The sequence below is a fragment of the Melozone crissalis genome, unplaced genomic scaffold (genome assembly GCF_028551555.1).
Source record: "Melozone crissalis strain CALT ecotype California unplaced genomic scaffold, PUWL_Pcris_2 ptg000023l_1, whole genome shotgun sequence".
In the NCBI taxonomy this organism is placed as follows: Eukaryota; Metazoa; Chordata; class Aves; order Passeriformes; family Passerellidae; genus Melozone; species Melozone crissalis.
Genome location: NW_026535801.1, coordinates 22080349 through 22102582, shown reverse-complemented (window position 1 = coordinate 22102582; position 22234 = coordinate 22080349). Strand labels below are relative to the sequence as shown.

Sequence of the window (22234 nt, the reverse complement as noted above, 5' to 3'; positions counted from 1 at the left end):
CCACTTACACTGTTGTTTTAGCCTTAAGGGACCTACCTTGTAATTTGCTGTGAGAGTGAGATACTGGGTGAGAAATTGTTTTTCATCCTCAAAAAAGGATTTTTCTGTGGCTTTGATTAAAGTGCTGAAGCAGGAGTTGAGAGTAGATTAAGCAGAGTACATGAGATATTAGCAATTATGTTGTAATCACTTCAAGTAGAGGGTAGAGCTGATGATATTTGCCAGACAAAGTGCATGTTGGAGACAGAAGAAATTTTTCAATTCCAGTAGGCAGACCATTAAGCTATTAATCGAGTCTTGTTTGGTTTTTTTTTCCCCCACTTAAAAGAAGTGAGGATTTTTCTGAAGCACCACAATTACCAAAATTTTCCATGTTTGGTTACAATGGAGGGGAGATGAGTATCTCCAAAGAGTGAAGCTGGGTGAAGCTGGGAGCCTGGCCAAAAGAAAGGGAAAAGCTCCTTGAAGGGGGATGCATGTTCAGTACTCAGTACTAAGTGTTGCTGACCTCCTGACTTGCTCTCTGGGAGGGAGAGGACTTAGGGAAAAATGTTATGAAAAGAAAAGCCTAACAAAAGTCATATCTGTATGGGGAAGGTTCTGTATGCTAGTAGGTGTGCTGTCATACACCATGACTGTGTGAGTACTTAGCCTTAGTATTGTGTGCTAGTGCAATAGCCAAGACTCCAAAGAAGTTCCTGCTTGTCCATAGGGAGGGATGAAATGGAAAATGCAACCAAAACAAAGCTGTTGGCATGGGGATGTATAAAGACTTGAGGCTCCACAAGAGAATTTTCTGGCTAAAGAAATGAAGTAATGTAGCTGAGGGACAGGCCCATGTCAGACAGCAGAGCTGTTGTAATTACTGGGTTACACTACAAACTCCAGTTCTCTGGGCTAACAATGCATCCAGAGGGGTTGCAAAAAAGGAAGGCATAGATGTGTGTGGGTATGGGGAAATTTTGGTTTTGTGGGTTTTTTTGTTTGTTTGGATCATTTTGTCTCATATTGCTGACCCTTTGAATCCTAGTGCAGGGCTAGCATGGGAGGAAGGATGGCAGAGGAGTACAACCATTTACACTTTCCTGTCTGGATTTCCTTAGTTCATACTTCTGCTTTGTGGCAGAAATACCACCGGTAATTAAAAGAAAAATATGATGCTTTTTCATCTGTGTTGAGTGGGAACTATCAAAATTTCTCCTTTTGGGTATTACTGGCACTTAGCTAATAATAATATTCGCCTCCTTTTGGTTGAAGAAATTACTGGTAGTTCTTTCAATCTCCCTGCTCTGGTAGGGCAGGGAGAGCCTGGCTGCTGGGTGCAAAGAATCTGAACCCTGCTGCAGATGGAGAGCCCACAGCTGCTTGAACCCGGAGGATGCTATGTTTCAAATAAAGAAAATGAGTAGCTAGCAGAAAAAAAACCCAAACCTTCTTAAATTGTGAATCACATTTTCAGGAGTTTTAAAAGCCAATACAGCCTTCTTCCTGAAAAATTTACTTATAGTTGGAATCTGTTTGTGGGCATAGTTTGTTACTGTCCTTTTCACCCTGCCAGATTCAGGAGTTTGGGGAGAGCTGTGGCTGGTCTCCGGTAATGGGGGAGCCCTCGGAGCTTGCTGCTCTTCCCAGTATCGCTCCTCCAAGCGCCCTGGGAGCGCGGGGCGCCCTGCGAGAGGCGGCTTTAGGTCGCTGACAGTGGCGGCCGAGGCCCCTCGCTTTGTTGTGTGGCTGAGTGACACCGAGCTGGTGACGCTCCCCAGGCATCTGCTCCTGTCCCTAACACGGCCGGGCCTTCTGTCACCACCGCTGACAGCCTTTAACCCCTGCCCCGGGCGGGGAGCGCCGGGACGGCGGCGGCAGCGGCTCGGGCCGGACCTTTCCGAGGCGAGCGGGCGAGCGGGGGCCGGGCTGGGCGCCGGGGCGCGCCGGCCTGGTTGAGGGGTGCCTGGCGGGGCGGGGGGGGCCGGCCGGGACACCAAAATAGGAGCTGCGGCTGCGGCCCCGCTGCTGCCTCCGGCAGCGGCTCTTCCAAAGACGGTCAGGGCCCGCCGCGGGCTGGGAGCCCCCGTGTGCCGGGCGGGTCCGCAGCCGGAGGGCGGCCGGGCTGCGCGGACAAAGCGGCGGGAGCTGCGGACGCGGCGATGGCCGCGGCCGGGCAGGAGGAGTACGCGTACCTCTACAGGGACTCCGCGCACCCCGCCGGCTTCTTGGAGGCGTTCCGGGCGTTTTACCTGGACGGGCTGTTCACCGACATCGCCCTGCAGTGCGCCTCGGGGGTCATCTTCCACTGCCACAGAGCTGCCCTGGCAGCCTGCAGCAGTTATTTTAAGGCCATGTTCACAGCCGATATGAAAGAAAAATCCAAAAACCAGATCAGCCTTCCCGGGCTCAGCCATGCAGTACTGGAAGCTCTCGTGAATTATGCATACACATCACAGATCCAGATAACAAAGAGAAATGTCCAAAGCCTACTCCAGGCTGCAGACCTGCTCCAGTTCTTGTCAGTAAAGAAAGCCTGTGAGCAGTTTCTGGTAAGGCACTTAGATACTGACAACTGCATTGGGATGCACTCCTTTGCCGAATATCATGATTGCTCGGAGCTGGAGAAAGAGTCCAGAAGGATTTTGTTATGGCAGTTTGAAGAAGTGTGGAAGCAGGAGGAGTTTCTGGACATTGGCAAGGAGAAGCTCTCTTATATTCTCTCCAGGGAGAATCTCAATGTTCAGAAAGAAGAGGCAGCCATTGAAGCTGTCATTAAGTGGGTGACACACAACGTGGAAGGAAGAATTGAAGACATCTGTGAAGTGCTGAGCTGCATCAAATTAGACTTAGATAATGCGTATTTGAGGTCAGCTTTAAGCCTGCAAAAAAAATGCCGACTCAATGACAGTAAGATAAGGTCACTCATATATAATGCCCTGAACCTCAATCCCAAAGGTCTTTCCAGAAGATCCACAGCAGCCATGTATGTAATTGGAGGATATTATTGGCATCCCTTATCAGAAGTGCATGTTTGGGATCCTTTAACCGATGCGTGGGTCCAGGGAACAGAGATGCCAGATCACACCAGAGAGAGCTATGGGGTCACCAGTTTGGGACCAGACATATATGTGACAGGAGGTTACAGAACAGAGAGCATTGAAGCTCTTGACACTGTGTGGATATATAACAGCGAGAGAGATGAGTGGACAGAAGGCTGCCCCATGCTCGATGCCAGGTATTACCACTGCGCCGTGTCCGTGAGTGGCTGCGTTTATGCTCTGGGAGGGTACCGAAAGGGAGCTCCAGTCCAAGAAGCTGAGTTTTATGATCCTTTAATACAGAAATGGCTTCCCATTGCAAACATGATCAAAGGTAGGTAAACTTTTGTATAGGGTCTGCCTCCAATGTTAATTCTTTTGTATTTGCCATTTTTAAGTGCCATGGAAACATTTAGGATTTGATGCAAAATCTAGAGAAATCCATGGGAATTTTCTGTTAATGTTGGTGGGCTTTGGTTCAGGTCTTCCCTAGCCAAATAACCATAACCATCCAAATGCTATATTGGCCTGTGCCATAGAACAGCGGGTAGAAAAGTAAGTGGCAGTCTCAGTTTAATTTTGCCTTTTTCATGAGTAAAATTTCTGTTCAAACTAGAAAGAAATCAGAAAACTACCCAGGATAAGAGCCCAATGTTGTGGTGTGATTTTAGAGTTTACCTCAGAAACCCGGGTCGTCCATTCAGTACACAATCAAAGAGCAGCCTCCAATAAAGGGGCTGTATTACTTTTACATATGATTTTCCATGCAGTCATTTATAAAGGTGTCATAATTTAAAACTTCTTGCATGGAGTTCCCTCCTATTTCTGTGTATCATCTGTTCAGGATCCTTTGTTTAATCTTTAGTACGAGGATAATGAAAAGCACTAATACCTGTTTCTAGCAACCAAAGTAGTGATCTACTAAAAATGTATGAATCACAGCCTAACCAAAGGGTATTGACTCTGAGATGAGCTCAGTTGGTCTGAGCCTGGTGCTAAATAATGCCAGGGTCACTGGTTTGATCCCTGTATGTGCCATTCACTTAAGAGTTGGATTTGATGATCTTTCTGGGTCCCTTCCAACTCAGACTATTCTGTAATTATTTTGTAACAGTAACAATAATATTACAGTTAAACATTTTATCATACATTTTTATAAATTAATGCAAATATTTATAATTAGATATAAAAATTTACTCTAAGTTAATGCAACATAATATTTTTCTAGAGCATTTTTGGGTGTATATGTAAAAGAAAAAAAAGCAGGCCTTTACAACTTTCTCCAGTGTTTGTATGTTTTCCTCAGACATTGCTACTATTTTCTTTTTATTTCCTTTGAAAGTAGAAATGCTATGCTAATCCTATGAGTTACATATTCTATGCAGTTGTTCTGCCAGTTTTTATAAGTGTGAAACTAAGATGCTCAGACCCCCCTTTGCTTTATTTCATGTTGTTGTCCTAGAGACAGTGTTAGAATGGCTCCGTTCTGTTTGTGTCCTTGTATATACAATAGCTTAACTAGTAATACCATGAGAACGACTAAAAGTGTCAGAAAAGATACCCTGAGACACTGAACAATCTCAACTCCCACTGTCTTTGCTATTGCCATCTAACAACTCTAACTTAGTGAAACAGTGAAACTAATTGCCTATTCCAAAATCAGTGAGACAGTGTGACTTTTCTTACTGTCTGAAAATCCAGGGAACTATTGGGTGGTTGTATTATGTGCAATATATATTGGTTACTGCAATTTTATTTAGTCATTCTTGACTTTTGCTGATATCTTGATAAATCTGTTTTATTCACATTCAGTTAAATACTTGCAAGCATATAGTGTTAATAAATATTAACAAATCATTTGAAATGGAGTTATGGATGGAAGAGGCCATGGTTATTGCATGCAGTCTGAATGCAGTTTGACTTTCACACTGTGAACAGGAGTTGGAAATGCCACTGCCTGTGTCCTGCATGAAGTCATCTATGTCGCTGGAGGTCACTATGGGTACAGGGGAAGCTGCACCTACGATAAAATCCAGAGATACCATTCAGGTAGCAATGAGTGGAGTATAGTCACCACAAGTCCACATCCAGGTAAATAATTTCTCTAACAAACATAGAGCTTGATTTGATTACTTGTACCTAGGAGTCCTTAAGCCCAGTTAGGGGTTTTTGGCATATTCCTAATTTAAAAAGAAATGCCTGTAGGGCAGCAAGGGCTGTTTCCAAACTCTGAAAGTGGAAAGGAAGACCTTCTTCAAGTGTCTGTTCTATAGAAATCACTATATAAATACCGAATTAATGAATGTCCACATTCTATTAAATAATATAACTTTCTGTAAAACCTAACTATTCATTGACATTTGGCAAAAATTATTTATACTAATTTTAAAAGGGTTTTCTCTGTGTTCTACATCTGGTAACTAAGATTTTAAAGCAAATTTCACTGAGTACTGGTGCTGTAATCTAGCAGAAAATCCTGAGGTGTCTCCTATGCTCAATGAGAACATTCAGCTGCCCTCAGTGGTGCCCAATGTTTGTCATGTACTTGCAGTTTAATTTAATGCTATCATGCTGAATTGTACTGTATTCCTTTCTTTCTGAAGAATATGGATTGTGTTCAATTACGTTACAAAACAAGATCTATTTTGTGGGTGGACAGACCACGATCACTGACTGCTATGACCCAGAGCAAAATGAGTGGAAGCAGATGGCTCACATGATGGAGAGAAGGATGGAGTGTGGCACGGTGGTCATGAACGGATGCATCTATGTAACAGGAGGATATTCCTATTCAAAAGGAACATACCTGCAGAGCATTGAGAAGTACGACCCTGAACGGAACAAATGGGAGGCAGTAGGTAATCTTCCCAGTGCTATGCGGTCACATGGCTGTGTCTGTGTGTATAATGTGTAAGCATTGCAATTGCATCTTGCTGTTACAGAAAACAGCAGATGCAGTATTTATACCAGTACTGATTACCTCATCAGGGGTTGTCTAATACAATCACTTAGTGCACATTGTTAATAACTAGATATCATTTGTTCTCATTTTAAACAGCTCAGAAACATAAATGTGATAACAAGATTTCCATATATTTTTCAGTCCAATCATTCTTTGTCATGGAAGTTCTCAAATTGGTCTAATACTCTGTACAGCAACATAGGAACTACTGTGAAAAATTGATTTGTTTTTGCTAATCACTGGATGAAACTATGACTCGGTGCTAAGATGAGTAAAGCCAAACAAAATACGGTTCTAAGGACTACTGGCCTTAAGATGAAATCTTTGTATTCTGAGGGTAGCTGTAGAAATGGATCATTGACACAAGCCAAGTGTATGGTATATGCAGAGCAATGTCACTGGGATAACTAGGTTATCCGATTCAGAAATGGGCATTTACAGGATGCCTCTAACTCTACCTTCAAGTGCCAGAGCAAAGACAAGCTTAGGCTAGGAATGAGAGAAGAAATGTTGGTAGTAGCCCCAGAGCACGGGCCAAAAGCATGCACTAGTTTTGCGGAAGGAGAAGTAAACTGGCATTCCTCTTTGCCATTCTCACACTCTCTTCGACATTGCCAATGAGAAATGAAAAAAGACTCTGCAAGGCTTTGCAATGGGATCTTTGGCTGATGCACAGGTATTTGTAGTTTGGGTGTTTCTGGGGGGAGGGCTGTTCAGAGAAAGGCCTTAATGTGCCAACTCTTTTTTAATATCAATTCAAATGTGTGCCTGTGTGGAATGGAAGGAGAAAATGAGAGAGACTGGAAAGTTAACATCCGCCTGAGATTTAAACTTCTCTCTTTTGTTTAATGCCATTTGATCTTTCCTAAACTGTGACTTGATCAAAGGTAACAACTAAAAAAACTTGTTAAAGTATGTTATGCATGAAGAAAAAATATGATCTATAGGATTGATTTATTTATTATTTATCTCAAAACTTAATATGAGATCTTCAAATCTGTGTAGAAAGTGGATTTTTGTAAAGTGACTTACAGACAAACAGATTACACTCTGTAGCCTGACAGTGGTGATCCAAATGAAGAAATGCTTTGGGGAACAGAGAAGGCTCTTTTAGCACTGATCCCCCAGTCCAGTTTATAAAATGACTGCAGAAAGAGCTGTTAGCTGTGTGAGAGGCAGGGACAATACAGGGCTGCCGTAGGGTGTGGTGGGAACTTCCCACACCAGCACTGCCATCTAAAAAGAAATTTAGGTTTTATTGGATTTCTCACATACAAATAAAGGACTTTTCCAAGCAGTAAGCTCTGAGTTGATAATAAGCATTTATTAATAAGCATTGCTTGATCATAAGCATTTTCAGCTTTTTAAAAATTCTTTCGCATTTTTGTGCTATTTCTGACTTGCATTTGACTGTTTGTAGCAGGTGGCACTCAGTTCTGGCTTTGATGTGAAGTTCTGTGGTGTATATGTACAGTTCTTTTTTTGATATTTTCATATGTTGCCTCACTATGTCAGAAGCTTGTGTGTCTGTTCAGTGTTTTGCTTTGTTACCCATCTCACTGAGATCTATTCAGGGATCCCACATAACTTGTTTAAAGACTCTAAAGAGGGGTAGAGAATTGAACTTCGAGGCTGTTTGAAATGTGTGGGCCAAGCAGGTGAGCAAGAGATAAATTCAGTTTGTTTCTCCTGGAAATCTCCACAGCTGACAATTGCTCAAGGGCAGGTGGAGATTGAAAGGACAACATCACAAGGATATGAAGGTGATCTTTGTATTGAATGAAACCACATTGAACTCAATGTGTTTATGTAATTTTTCAGTGCAGATTATGAAGCTTCATGTTTGTTGAAAAACACAAACATAGAACAGCTGCTTGTGGCTGGCCTTGAGGTTAATTCTGGTCTGTATCCTATCACCAACAGTCGTGAGTCAGTGAAAGCATCTAAGAGCAAGGTGAGGACTAACAAAACTAAACCCCTCAGCATCCACTTGCCAACTGCTTGCAAACCAGGTACTTGATGTTGGTGAAAGACAGTACTGGGGATTCCAGGGCTGGGGCACAGGCACAGGAAGCTGGACTCTGCTTTGTGCCCCTGGACAACCTGCAGGCAAGCAAATGCTGCTTTTTGGCCTCAGTGTTAAGTGCAAAGTGGAGAAAAAGCCTTTTGTTCTCCCCTGTCAGGAAAGAGTTTGTTCATCTGGCATAAATAAAAGTCAAAGAAATTTCTGCTTAGTACTTCAGTTGAAACCTGATTTCTCAGAGATTTTCAATGTATTAGAATAAATGGAGAGAAGAGTAAGTTTGGACTAATGGTTAAATTTCAACTGGTGCTATTTTTCACAATAACCTACAATGCCCTTTTAAGTTAACTCATGTAGCACATCCCAAGAAGATGTGTTGCAGTCAGGTCTCGGGCACAGGCAGGAACATGAACTCAGCAGGAGGAATAGGATTCTGACCCCTGGTCAGCAGCCTACAAAGAATCTCTTAGCCATCTGTGGAATATGTTTTTACAAACAGTTGAATGTAAACACTGAATTATTGTGCTATTGACCTGTACTGTGGTAGACAGTTTTACTGTTTTACTGTTTCACCTATAAACTAGAAAATAAGTAATGTGGAAGTCAGATCAATTGTAAAGTCAATACTATTGCTTAAAATTTTCACTTCTGCAATTCCCTTGTTTGTAGTACTATAGATGCCCACAGTACATCTGTAGTGTTTAAGTGAATGTTTGCAATACTTATTAAATGTGAATATACCACTCCAGTACAAATTCAAGCTGTCAGTTCTGTTCCCAGCGCGCAGAAGCGGAGACAGAAAGGGTGACGGGTGAGCGCGATCCCCGCGCTCCCGGCCCTCACGGACGCGCGCGCTCCCGCCCCCTCCCCGCCCCGCCCCGCCCCGGAAGTAGCGCCCGCGTGAGGGGCGGGCGGGCCGCGGGGGCTGCTGGGCTGCGCGGCGCCGACTCGCGGTCTCTGGAGCGGCGGAGCGGGGCCCGAGCGCGCAGGTTCGTGTGGGGCCGCTCCCGGCGACTCGCGGGCGGCGCCGCTGCCGCTGCTCGGCCGTGCCGCGCCAGGCCCGGTCCTGCCGGGCCGCGCCGGGGCAGGGCTGGCGGCGGGGCGCGGCGGCCGGGCCGGGAGGGAGGGAGGCAGGGAGGGTTCCCGGAGCAGGAGAGCACGTGCCGACTCGGCCCGGCCGTGGCGCCGCTCCCGCGGTCGCTTCCCGCCAGCAGCGCTTCCCGCGGGACTCGGTGCGCGCTGCGGGGCCCGGGCTCTGCCGGGGAAGCGGAGCCGGCGGCAGCGCTCCCGCCGCGGGGAGCCGGGCCCGGCCTGAGGGAGAGGTGTCCGCTGGGCGGGAGGCTGGGCCACGGCGCCCCAGGCTGTCCGGCTGTGCGCTGCCGCTGCGGGCATGTCAAAGTGTCAGCAGCAAACTGCTGCTCTCCTGGCACAGTTCAGGGAACGACATTTCAATTACTTAAAGAATTCTAAGAATTTTTTTCTTACATTGCACTGATTCTACTAAAAAAAATTGTTAAAATTACCGTCTGTGAAGATGTGTGGCTGTAATTACCCTTAAATAAAAACCACGCTCAGACCTCTTATGCAGGGATTCCTGAAGGAGGCATAATATGAGTACAGGTCCATGTTATCTTAACGGGAAAGCTTTCTTTTTAAAACAAAGCCTTTCACTCTATTACAGTAATGGTAAAATAACCAGCCCGCAACTAAACTTTGTCTTGAACTAGAAACTAAATGTCTGGTAAGAGGAAAATCTACTTGGGAGTTCTTGTGGCATGATCTAGCTAATACAGTGTGGGATCTAATTGTTCTAGTTACGGGGGTTGACTGTAATTGTTTATAATTTAAACCTAATGACTACTTGCTTTATATTAACCTGTTTTTTTAATGTTTCATGTGGTTCTGATACAGACTTTTGGCATATGGAAGGAACAAGTCAGTACAGTTTATTAAGAAAGCCCTTAAAATGTTTTGTAGGATTTTGCATGCAGTTTAGACTGTGATTGCTGTTCATTGGAGCTTTTTATCAGTCTTCACTGCTGCACAGCAACTGAAAACTATTGATCTGGAAGTTGTCTTGTGCCAAATGACTGAGCTAGAGAGTCTGAAGTGAGCATGTGCATGTGCAAAGGCTAGAATTTCTCTTAAATTAGAAGTCTGCTTCTGCTTTTGTTCTAAATAGGTTAGAGCTCAATCACTGAACTGAATTCCATGCATGGCAAGTTTGAGTCTTTCTTAGTCTTCCTTACTAACACTACTAAGTTTGTTACTTGCAGCTGAAAGGATGCTTTTTGAAAAAACTTTTCCATGTGTAAGACTTATTCTAAAGGACTTGTCCTAAGTCTTGTGTTGGATCATGCCTTTTTGTATTAACCTTGAAAACACTCTAAGGAAGTAGACTTGTTTTTTTTTCTCTTCTTGACAGTGAAGCTGAGCCTTATGTGGAAATTGAGTTTTTGGTTTTGAGTGTTTTGGTAACTGAGCTGAGGCAGACTGGGACAGCAGGCAGAGACTGCTCTGTAGGTTGCCATTAAATTAGATCAAATTTGGTGTAATGTAAAATAGAGCATTGATTTCTCTCACAAGGGGGGTGCTAAGACTGTACCAGCACCTGAATGGTGGTGAAGCATTTGTCTCCTCTAGTCAGGGTGGCTCATGTGGGACATCTCTGAAATAACTGCAACTCTCAGCTTGGGTGCTCCGGCCTGGGTTTTGTCAAGTGCTTTTTTTATGGATCACACTCAGCATAGCTGGCAACTACCACTTGCTGAAATCATGCTTTAAATGCTTTAAAGAGTGTTACAGTGTTAGGTACAGGTGCAGGCACAGCACCTTTCAAGGCTGTAAGTGCTAAAGAATTACAAGGTCCAAGGCTTGAATGTGGCTTTGAGATCAGGAAGAGGAGGAAATGACAATACTGCACACTGCAGTAGGCTGAACAGTTACTGGGGAATTAAACTACTAAAATAAGAAGATGAGGCTGCCAATGAGGGGCTTTCTGCTGAAGAACATAATTTCCTGTAACAAGGGCACCTCAGGGGAGTTTTCCCTGCTTCTGTGTTGCCAGTCATCTGGATGCTCTGAAAGATGCTACTGCCCTGCAGGCAGCAGAAGAGCAGGAGGTGTATGGTCAAATCTCCCCATAAACCGTGCAAGCCATGAGTGCAGAACCATCTTTGCCAGCAGCCTTTGTGATCACAGGTCTATGAACTGGGGGAATACGACCAGGAAACCTCTGTAACTTCTGCAGCTGGATTTAAAAAGTGTGGTAGTGCTCAAAGGGAGAAAGAAGAAATCTCTGCTTCATAGTTCAAAACAGAATTCAGTCTAATTTCTGACAGCTTCATAAAGCTACATTTTTTCTCAAGGATTAATCTTCACACTCTATCCTTATCTTAAAAGCAACTAGATAGAAAATGTTTGATCCCAGTTAATTTTCTGGCCAGTAGCTGCTTTTGTAGTGACTGCATCTGATGTACTGCGATTATACACTTGCTGCCAGCTAAGTAAAGTTACTTCCAAGTTAAAATGTCTTATGTTATAAAGATACTTGATTCACTATTGAAGCAGAACTGCAGTGAAGACACATTTGTAAGGGAGAGAAGGAGACATCTTTAGGATGTGTCAGTAAATGCAGATATTTTCATTCTGCCCTCCAGTAAGTTCTGTGAACTTTCCAAAGATTAACCAGGAGGCAGAAACTTCAGAAACACTTTCTCATTATACATATGTAGGAATTGAACATTTTTGTTATTGATTGTTTTGCCTAGTGATGAGAGGTTGGATTTGACTTAAAAACCAAATGTTGTTGGCTCTCAGTTTTGTTGTTCTAAACTGAGAATCTGTGCCTAGAAAAAGGTATGTAACAAATAAGGCTGAGAAGTGCCAGCATTTCCTAAATTTTATCTTGACTGCTGAATGCCAAATGCTGCCCTAACAACCAAAGTGAGGGGATTTTTTTCCCCAGTTGTTTCATAGTTTCCTCTTGGAGCTCTGCAGTCATGTTAGTAGTTGCTTCACAGACATAACTGTATGGCTAATGAACTTGGCTGTTACCTTATTTAGATGGGCTGCAGTGAAATGCAATGCTACATGAATGTAAGTCTGTAGAAAATACTATTCAAAACTTAGTGTTTTTGCTCTGTATTCTCTTCAAAACAGCTGGTGAAAATGGCTGAAAATGGAAATGGTGAAAATATGTCTATCTTGGAAAGCAAAATCTGTCAGCAAATTGAGGTGAGTTCAGTTTATAGTTTGGGATGTGGACTGAGGTGTTTTGGGGGCATTCATTGGCAGGGACTTGGCTAACTGGAAGCTAACTATTGGGAGTTAGACTCAAGTCTTCAGCTCTTTAAAAAATGTCAGAACTCTGTAATAGGTATTTAATACTTTAAGATAGTCATAATTGTAATTTAAGTTGGAAGCTATACTTCTCTAGAGTTGCTTGTAAGAACACCATTTCAAAACAGAAAAGGTTTAATTTGCTAGCATTTTAGGTGCTATAGCAAGTGAATCATTAAAGAATTTACTACCATGTTTGCTGGGGTTATTCTACATGTGCAAATAGGAGGAGAGTGCATTTTAATTCTATGTGCCTCAATTTTTGTGGGGAAAAAATCCTCCTCCTTGGGAATCTCTGCTGGTCAAAATAGTAGCACATTGCATAACTTGCTATTATGATTTAGTTCTTTGTAATTTATTGCTACAAATTACAACTAAACTTATATGCCTACTTTGGATTAATTCTTTTTTTCTTTAGAAGCTTGCAGGATTACCCTACAACAGAAAACCTGAGCCCATTGTTTTAAATGGCACGTAGAACAAAACCACTTTCCTGAAGGACAAAAACATAGCTGCACGTGAATGCCCATTACCATATGGAGCCATTATTCATATATAACAAACAAACAAAATGTGGAGATTCCTCATCCTCTACATTTTGTTGGTTTGTTATATATAAATAGTTGACAAAACTAGACTGTTGGTAATGTGAGTTTGAGATGTACTAGAGGAAGTGTTGTAAAACTTGCACTGACTTTTCAAAGCATCACGATATTGGTGAAAATATTCCAGCTTACCTTATGGTTTCAAGTATTTGAGCTTTGCTAGGTGACTGCAGGGAAAGAATCTGATTAACTTGTCTGTCTTGAAGTAAATTGTCTTCCCATTCCCGACAAGATCGAAATAAGAACATAATAATTAAAATTAAAAATCAAATAATGATTTCTTTATCTTACAGTGTTTTCTCAAATGAGACCTAGAAATTCCAGTCTGTGTGTATGATTTTTCAGTGTTCACATACCATATTCTTGCATACGTACTCCTTAAATGAGTACAGCCTGGATCTGCTGGTGACACATTTGACTTTTGACTCTGCTAAGCTTGATCAGGGTGATAAATGCTTATCATGTTAACATAAAAAGCTTTGCTCCTTTCCTAAACAAAATTGCAATCTCTTTTTGCCTCATTAATGCCATTGGATGAAGAACTGTTTTGGTGTGGGGTTGGTTTGTTTGGGTTTTTGTGGAGTTGGTTTCTGGTGATTTTATTTTTACAGCTTACACATTGCAGCTAACTTTTTACAAAGTATCACATTAGAGCAGGAAGTAATAATTTCAGAATTCCCATTTGTTCAGATTAATTAATTTTCGTATGTCTCAATCTACTGCAGTAAACTGTTAGATGAAAATGAGATTTTAAGACTGAAAATTTAAAGACACATCTCTCTTTCCTCCCCTTCCCCCTTTCTTTTTGCAGTACTATTTTGGCAATCACAACCTACCAAGAGACAAGTTTCTAAAGGAACAGATCAAACTAGATGATGGCTGGGTACCTTTAGAAGTAATGATCAAATTCAACAGGTAAAGCAAAGTACAAGTAATGTGGATAAAAGATTAACTTTCAGCTACCTATCTCTATTTGGGGCCAAGTGTTCCTGATGTGCATTTACTTTTCCCATCTCTTTTTTAACATCTGGCTTCAGTTTTGCCTGTGTATTTGTAATAACCTCTGTCTGCTTACTCAATAGGTTAAGTCGCCTTTCAAAAGATTTTGGTGTTATTGTAGAAGCACTGAGAAAATCCAAGACGGGTTTAATGGAAATAAATGAAGACAAAACTAAAATCAGAAGATCTCCAAATAAACCCCTCCCTGAATTAAATGACCAGTATAAGGCTGCAATTAAAAACAGATCTGTATACGTTGTAAGTAAATTTTTCTTTACTTTATGCTGCCCTGCATGTCTTTAACTGATAACTATCTGAGATAAAGCTTGAATTAACTCGTACTATAGAGGTTGTAGTTTTTAAGAGTCACTTTGTGGCATATAATTGAAGCTCATTGCTGTCTTGCAGAAAGGCTTTCCACTAGATGCTACTCTTGATGATATCAAAGAATGGCTTGAGGATAAAGGTCCAGTTGAAAATATTCAAATGAGGAGAACATTGCAGAGAACGTTTAAGGTAATGATGAGCATTTAGCCCTGGGGCAGGGATCCCTCCCGGACAGCATTCTGTTCAGTTACTCTAACAAGATCTCTTATCACTTAACAGGGCTCAATATTTGCAGTGTTTGATAGTGTTGAATCTGCTAAGAAGTTCACAGAGATACCAAATCAAAAGTACAAAGACACAGAGCTGATAGTACTTTTCAAGTAAGTCCACTTAACTGATATAGGAACTAACAGTGGTCAGGGGTGGATTTAACAAGAACCAGGCTTGGCCTGAGAAGTGAGTTTTTCATGTCATCAATAGAGGTACCTTTTGGAGACTGAGACTTAGCATCTCAGCTTGGAAAAATAATTTCATCTATTATAACAGTATTTTAAATTAAGCTATATTCTGTTGAAGGGAGGAGTATTGTACAAAGAAGAATGAAGAAAGGAAACAAAACAAAGTAGAAGCGAAAGCAAGAGCTAAACAGTGAGTCACTGCCAATCAAAGTGCGTGTCTTGCTTGCCTGACCATGCTTGAACTGACTCATAACTAATTTAACTTTTTTGCAGGGAAAAAGAAGAAAAGCAGAAACAAGCAGCAGATGCTGAAATGGTATGGGTTTCTTAAATCACCTACATTTTATAAAGTAACATGGAGTATTCTGTTTAAAATGTTGTAATACAGAACACTTTCTAGAAAGTCACTTCAGCTTTTCCAACTAACTTACAGTAAGAGAGTTTTGTCATGCTGTTTTAATATTATTTTCAATAGACTAATTTTGTTTAAAGGCTCATGTTCTGAATTTACATTATGAGACATGTTTGCCTGTTCAGAATGTTCCTGAATGCACCATTGAGATGATGGTTCTTCTATGGTATTTAAAGGATCCATTAAGGATTTCATCAGTATTATACAAATTTCCAACCTATCAGCCTTCAGAAAGCTGTTTTGTAAAATTTAAAGAGTGTGATTAATATGGGAAAGGAGTCCTAAGTTCCATGTAAGTGTATCACAGTAAGCAAAAAAAAACTCAAAGGAGGGGACACACACTGTACAAGACTTAGACATCAGCAGGACTAGGTTATGTAGGAAAAATGCTTGAATTACTGTAACTTCAACTGCTTGTTTATCACTAGTATGTTTAATAGGATTGAGGGGGGAATATAGATATTCAAACTTGACTCTTCAATGATAATGTGGGGGTTTTTAATTGAATTTAGAAATCTCTGGAAGAAAAGGCAGGATGTCTTTTGAAGTTTTCTGGTGATCTAGATGACCAAACATGCAGAGAAGACCTCCATGAAGTATTTTCTGGTCACGGAGAAATCAAGTGGATACACTTTGTCAGAGGTGCAAAGGAGGTGAGTAATCTTAGACAAGGACTTAAGATTTTGGTATTGAAGTTTGAAAATGGATGATTAAATGTTCTTTTATGTTATCGAGTAAGTTATTGTCTTGTGAAATTGCAGAATATTTAGAGAATTTAATTTTCCCCTTCTTTCAGAAGAACAGATAAAGGCTCCAGCCTTGTTAGTTGATAAGGTCAAAACTAAGAATGTTCATTAGCACAGTCTGAGGGCTTTGCTTCAGTCTGGTCATGTTATACAATCATACAAAAATAAAGAATTTGATGAGGCACTCAACAGGATATATTGTTCATCATTCTAGCTGAATGTTTCTGCAGTAAGATTAAAATGAAAATACCACTCTTCTTTTAAAGGGAATTATCCTATTTAAGGATATTGCCAAAGAAGCTCTGGAAAAAGCCAAAGCAGCACATAATGGAAACTTGCAGCTCCGGAACAAGGATGTTTCATGGGAAGTGCTAGAAGGAGATGCAGAGAAAGAAGCTCTGAAAAAAATCCTGGAAGATCAGCAGGAATTGCTGAAACAGAAAACAAAAGGTTCTCCTTCCTCTTATTAATTTAAGCCTTTTTAATGTCCTAGAATTGGTGGATGAAATTCACTCTTAGGTAGTCCATATATACTACAGACTGACCTTAACTGTAAAGCAGTCTCTGCAGCTGGCCAGTTAAGAGACAAATGATACAAAGTTCCTGATCTTATGTCTCCACAGGGCGCAAAATTAAAGGAAAAGGAAGGGGGGGAAAGATACCTCAGGGTGCACAAAAAGGAAAAATACAGTTTCAGGGCAAGAAAATAAAGTTTGAGAATGATGAAGAAGATGGTGAAAATGATGCTAAAACAGGTATGTCATTCTGTGCACTTGATGCAGCTTATTCAGTACTTTTACAGAAAGTAGCTGCATGTACAGCTCCATGTACTTGTGTTTCACATTTGGCTCTGCTTTGCAGCATTGCAGCCCTCCTTGCAGTATCTGCCTTAAGAATCTTGTGCTCAATTCCTTCCACAACTGTCCAAAAAGCATATTAAGATAATTACTGTATAGATATTAATTATCTATATAGTAGTATATAGGTAAGGCTATACTGCATGGCTGTGTAAAACAACCATGCATTGAAGCATGGTGGTTGTCAGCAGCATTACACAAGTGGACAGACTCAGTCTCTTTGAGTGGTGCTTTCTTTTTCCTTTAAGGATATGAGAAGATTTACTAGCTCAGCCTGTCAGTATTTAGCTTGGAGCAGAGGAGGAGCTGGGTTTTAGCAAAGCAGGTGCTATATACTCCTGTTCATTCCATATAGCACCTGCTTAACTAAAACCCAGTGAACCCTACTCTGGTAGATTCTATTCCTTCATTTGCTTACCCGCCCTCCTGCTGTGGAGTTAGACAGGGGTGAAGCTCTTCAAATGGGGCATTTTAGAACATCTAAAAGCTTTAGTGACAGTAATAAGCAAACCCTCTAGTGTAGCTGTGGCTGTAGATAACTGGGACTCAAACTTACATGGTGGGAAGAGTTGGGGTTTTTTCAGATTTCAGGCAAAGCTTTCCTTTACTCTGAATGACTACATATTCAATCTTGCAGAACCAGCAAGTCCCAAGAAGAGACCACTAGAGGAAACAGAAAAGGAAGAACCTGCACCAAAACAACTGAAAACAGAAAATGGAGATGGCAATCAGTAATAGTCAAATAAAAGAATTAAAAAAATTCGTGGTTTTATTGTTCCATTTTCAATAGATTTTAAATACATGCCTCAGTTCAGGACTTTTTTGGCAGAAAATCTTATGAAATCCACTTCAATGTCAACCTACAATTAGAGAAAAGTTTCATTTTATTGGGTTACAGCTTTTTTTTTTGTTTAAGAAGCATGCTTACTGCTAATATAAAACCCTGGACAACTTTTCTATTTATAGCTTTGTTTATACTGTCAAATCTTCTCAGTTTTTCTGGCATCTCATTCAAATGTAAAAGGTTTTGGACTTTGTAATCTTGTGGTTATGTTTAATAGCAGCTGGCAATAAATTCGGAACTTAAAACTGCTTTCTACTGAAGCCTGGTTAATATAGTATAATGTTTCAACTGTGAATTAGCAAAGACTTAAATAATTTTAAGTTCAAGTCACCAAGAGCATAGTCAGCAGCTGATTAAAGCTTCTGTTCTTTGCTGCTCAACATACTAAACAGTGTTCCAACTATTGCTCGCTCTCCTCTCTACTTTCCTCATGGTAAGGGCTGGGGCTGCATGGCTTCCAGGCCAGCATTCAGTAGCAAGGACCTTGCTGTGGGCTGAGGCTGCCATACTGTGGGTCAGGACTTTATCCTTTCCTAGTGAGCATGAGTTCCTCCTGCTGCCCCCAGGCTGGCTCTGAAACAATGCTACTGCTGTAACATCCTTGTTACTGTGGCCCTCAGCACTGCATCCACTCCAGTCTGAGCTGCAGACAGGATTGAGCTAAGAGCTATTAGGAGTCGAGTCAAGGAGGCTGCCCTTAGCTTCACATCTAATTGCAGTGCTGCTTTAAACTTTGTGTAGAGCTTTGGCATTATCATGATGCTTTTCCCTGTTCAGCTACCAAATGGAGTAACAGCAAGGATGTGACTGAAGGCCGTGACCATTCTTTATCCAGTACATATGGCCCTAAAACTTAAATCTCATTAAGGAGAATTTATTGATCTCAGCATTTTCTAAGTTATGTTAGGTTTTATACTTACTGATTTCTTCTTATGGAACTTGTATGATGCTGGTAAGTCAAACCTAAGTTCTGTGAACAGTATAAAGAATACATGTTAGACTAGGATGATAATCAGTCACTTAGGCCCTACAGCCATGTGCTTCTGTTTCTAATGTCTGCATCTGTTGTGGCCTGTCATACCTGTTTTATCTCTGCACTTCATCATGACTAAACATTGAAGCTGTCCATATCAGACACTTAAGTGGATGGCAGTTGTGTTTCAAGCACTTGTGCAGCTTCACATCTCAAGTTTTAGGACTGTAAAAAGCATCTGGTTACCAGAAGAACTTGGAAGATACTTAACTGGCAAAAATATTTAGGTGGCTAAGGACAGGATGCTTTTTTTGTGTGTGAGAACTGACCTGTGTTTCACTTGTCTTTTTCAGCAACATGCACTTTGAAGCAGGAAGAGGTAACTTCTGCTTGAAAACAAAATCTAGTCCAGGAACTAACCTAATTCTGCACAGAATATGTATTTATCAGAGCTTTATTAAGTACCTGCTTGTATTCTAGCCAGGTAGCAAAAAATTTAAAAAAAAAATTTTAAAAGTCTGCTAAAAAGAGAAAGATCCGTGTCATTTCTGTGTTAAATCACACTTGAATTTATCTTGGGGTGTATGACTGGCTAATAGTGTTAGAGATAATGTACAAAACCAAAAGATATTGGGGTTTTTTCCTGTTAAAAATAAATAAATATTACCTGCTAAGACTTCCATCTTCACTTCCCATTCTGCTGCTTTCTTTTGAATGTGCTACAAGTAAAAATGAGCTTTTAAAATTACCTGTTTTATAAACATCTACACCTCTGTACTTAATAAGTCTCCTGTGCTTTTGATTTTCAAGCCAAAGCATTAGATCACATAACTATCTTGATGTATGTGAGATTGCAGTTATTTGATGTAATTAGTATTTATCCCAAACATACCCCACAAAGTAGCTGACAAATCAGTGAAGCTATAGACATCTATAAAGCCAAATATTTTGTTGCCTGGTTAGTTCTTTCCCTACTAAAATGAAGAACTTACCTCTCGTGTTGAAGTTTTGTGAAGGGAATATACAGCTGTTTTTGCCATTTGTAGAGCAGTTTTCAGAAAAATCATATCAATTCCTAAAACAATAATGAAATTATTAGAATTGTTAAATGGAAGTGCAAAGATCTGCTTAATTTTTTCTGGAATAATAGCTACTGGAGACACAGCACTGAATACATTAAGGTACAGAAAGTATTTCTAAAACATACTCAATTGCTTTCAATAAAATAAAAATTATAGGGATATGAAATATCTAGTATCTATTTCAAACCCCAGTGACTGTTAGTTACAATGCTGAAGTTGATAATCTTAGGAAGCTGATTCCAGATAAACAAAACATTAAGAAATTAGAATATAAACAATATAAACTAATAACAAGGGATTGTTTCATTGAAAACATTTCTCTTACTGTTTGGTTTCTGATAATTTCTAACTGAGCTCTACAATTACCAACCTTTGTTATGCTTGGTACCAAACGGAGGGTTCATAATAACTGTGTCAAAAGTATCTGACATGCTGTCAGATAGAGAACAGATGTCACACTGAACCACGTTGACATTCGAAAGCTCAAAGTCTTCAATATTGCTATTAAATATTTCTAGTGCATCTGCATCTATGTCAAGGCCCACACAGAATCTATTAAGAAAAGTGGCACATATTAGTCTACTGCAAACTAAAATGGTGTTTAAATTCTACAGTAAGGGATCTGTGTACACAACTTGATTTATCTAGGAAATGTAACAAGCGTACATAATACATTCAGTGCTGAGAAAAATGCAAGTACTTCTCTTGCCCTTTCTCAAGTATAAATCTAAATTTTGTTAAGCAAGTTTCATGCATTCATTTAATGCTTATGGGGAGAGCAAATGATTTCCAAAAGAATGACAGCTGTCCATCACTTTCACAGTATGAATGGCTATTGATAGTCAAAACTTGGTAAATATTAGCCTAATCATGCACCAGATTATAAACCTGAAAGGTATAAGTTCAGCAGTGCTATGTTTTAATCTTACTTTCTACTTTTCTATGCCAGAAAGAAATATAACCAGAAATCTTAAATACTTACCCTGCTCCTAACATTGCACTTCCAATGCTGAGCATGCCACAACCACATCCTAAATCTGCAATTGTTTTATTTTCAATATCATCATAAGTATTGTGAATTGTATAAAGCATACATGCTGGGGAAAAGAAAACCCAAACAAAACAGGTCAATGATACCAAATATGTATGTGATTAATCAAGAAAAGCTGTTTCTGCCTTCAGAAAACTCTTAATTTTGCATTAGAAAAGCCCATTAGTTAAAATGATGTTCTCACTGCCTGTAGTTCTCTTTTTCATTTATATGTGAAGAGTCAAAACCATTTTGACAAGTCACAAACTTTGGATCTTTGGTGGAGAGAGAGCTCTGAGTATTGCTTGTGGAAAAAGTATGCCTCTAAACTTTTTTGGGGAAAAACAATAGAAGGATATAAAATATGGAAAAGAGCATAATTAAGGGTATAGATGAGCATCTCTATATATACTTTTACTGGTTTTGTGGGTCATGACACAGCTCCATTTCAGCTTCTACAGTTACAGATTACAACTGCTTCAATCACAACATTATCTATTAGATTAAATAATTTAATTTTTGGATTGGACATTGTCTTAGGTTGCATTTTTCAAAGGAAGACAGACACTACGAGAGTACTACTATACACATTCCTGCTGGATACGCCTTCTTAACTACTGTGTAGTGTAAAGCCTTCAGACAATGCAGCAGAAAAAACTTTTTGAATTAAAATTGTTGATGAAATAGTCAAAGAGAAAACAGTGGTGTGTGTCACCTCTACCTGCAATATGAGGTCTTGTTGGATACTGTTCAAGGAGTAGTTTTGGATTTTCAAAAGTATCAACTTGTTGAAGACAGCTTTCCAGTTCTTTAAGCTTTAATTTCTTCATGTTTATGGTTTTACTAAAGAAAATAACGTGTAATCAGTTACAACAATATAAATAAACCACGTATGATCTTAAATTATTTCATACATAAAATCCCCTGGTGCTCTTCAGCATCTCCTGGGTGTTTTCACGCCGCCGTTTCCCGGGGCGCAGCTGGTGGCGCGCCGATGATGGGGAATGCCCGGGCGGCGGCAGCCCCGCTCCTCACCGGCTCCCGGAGTTCAGGCCCCGGGCTCCGCTTCTACCGCCCGGCCCGCCCGCCGCCCAGCCCTAGGCGGGGCAGGAGCTGGGCCCCAGCGACCGCCGCCACCTGCCCCGTCCGCTCCCGCCCAGCGCCGTCCCCGCTCGGTACCGGGCCCGCTCACCGCAGCTCGGCCGCGGCCCCACCGCGCACTTCCGACTTCCGACGCGCCGCCCCGCCCCTTCCCGGCTGACGGGCACCTGCGGGAATGAACCGTCGGGGAGCTGCCCCGTGTGGCGCTAACAAGTGCGAGCTTTGGTCTCGTTTATTATAAACACGAGACATTTTATTGCAGCCTTACGTGTCACCGCTGAGCGGTGCCTGTGAAAGCGCCGGGGACACACCTGGCAGAGCAGGCTTTCTCGGTGGTCCCGCTCCTGAGTGCCCTTAGGGACAGAACAAGGAACTGGAATTTTGCCGGCGCGCTGGGAAAAGCGGTCGTGGAGAGGAGTAACATTCACCTGGAACCACAGCGCGACACAAG

At 41.1% G+C, this 22234-nt stretch overlaps 3 protein-coding genes across 6 annotated transcripts in view; 2 read left to right on the top strand and 1 right to left on the bottom strand.

Annotated features, from left to right (window-relative positions):
- Positions 1–17845, top strand: part of SSB (small RNA binding exonuclease protection factor La) — a 21973-nt gene extending 4128 nt beyond the window's left edge. Inside the window, exons 1-12 of one of the 2 annotated variants that reach the window (XM_054278482.1) lie at positions 8917–8997; positions 12170–12244; positions 13766–13869; positions 14037–14211; positions 14362–14469; positions 14560–14660; positions 14857–14928; positions 15012–15054; positions 15663–15803; positions 16163–16346; positions 16520–16651; positions 17391–17845. In XM_054278482.1, the coding sequence (XP_054134457.1) occupies positions 12179–12244; positions 13766–13869; positions 14037–14211; positions 14362–14469; positions 14560–14660; positions 14857–14928; positions 15012–15054; positions 15663–15803; positions 16163–16346; positions 16520–16651; positions 17391–17488 (1224 nt within the window). In that variant the 5' untranslated portion in view covers positions 8917–8997; positions 12170–12178 and the 3' untranslated portion in view covers positions 17489–17845. Of the gene's footprint in view, positions 1–8916; positions 8998–12169; positions 12245–13765; positions 13870–14036; positions 14212–14361; positions 14470–14559; positions 14661–14856; positions 14929–15011; positions 15055–15662; positions 15804–16162; positions 16347–16519; positions 16652–17390 lie in introns of those variants that run through there. The other variant, XM_054278483.1, reaches the window with a different exon arrangement.
- On the top strand, positions 2145–8744 carry KLHL23 (kelch like family member 23). Its single transcript, XM_054278481.1, has 3 exons — positions 2145–3357; positions 4962–5114; positions 5627–8744. Exons 1-3 carry the CDS (start codon positions 2145–2147, stop codon positions 5935–5937), a joined length of 1677 nt encoding a protein of 558 aa, XP_054134456.1. The 3' UTR covers positions 5938–8744.
- Positions 17524–22234, bottom strand: METTL5 (methyltransferase 5, N6-adenosine). Of its 3 annotated transcripts, none has more exons than XM_054278484.1 (8): positions 22095–22234; positions 21404–21525; positions 20635–20749; positions 20023–20204; positions 19563–19645; positions 19238–19289; positions 18518–18567; positions 17524–17613 (listed from the first exon to the last, which is right to left on the bottom strand). In XM_054278484.1, the coding sequence occupies exons 1-8, from the start codon at positions 22205–22207 to the stop codon at positions 17560–17562; spliced, it is 771 nt and encodes a 256-aa protein (XP_054134459.1). In that variant the 5' UTR covers positions 22208–22234; the 3' UTR covers positions 17524–17559. The 3 variants fall into 3 exon arrangements, with proteins under 3 accessions (XP_054134459.1, XP_054134462.1, XP_054134461.1); XM_054278487.1 differs by lacking the exon at positions 22095–22234 and adding an exon at positions 21862–21881; XM_054278486.1 differs by lacking the exon at positions 22095–22234 and adding an exon at positions 21875–21881.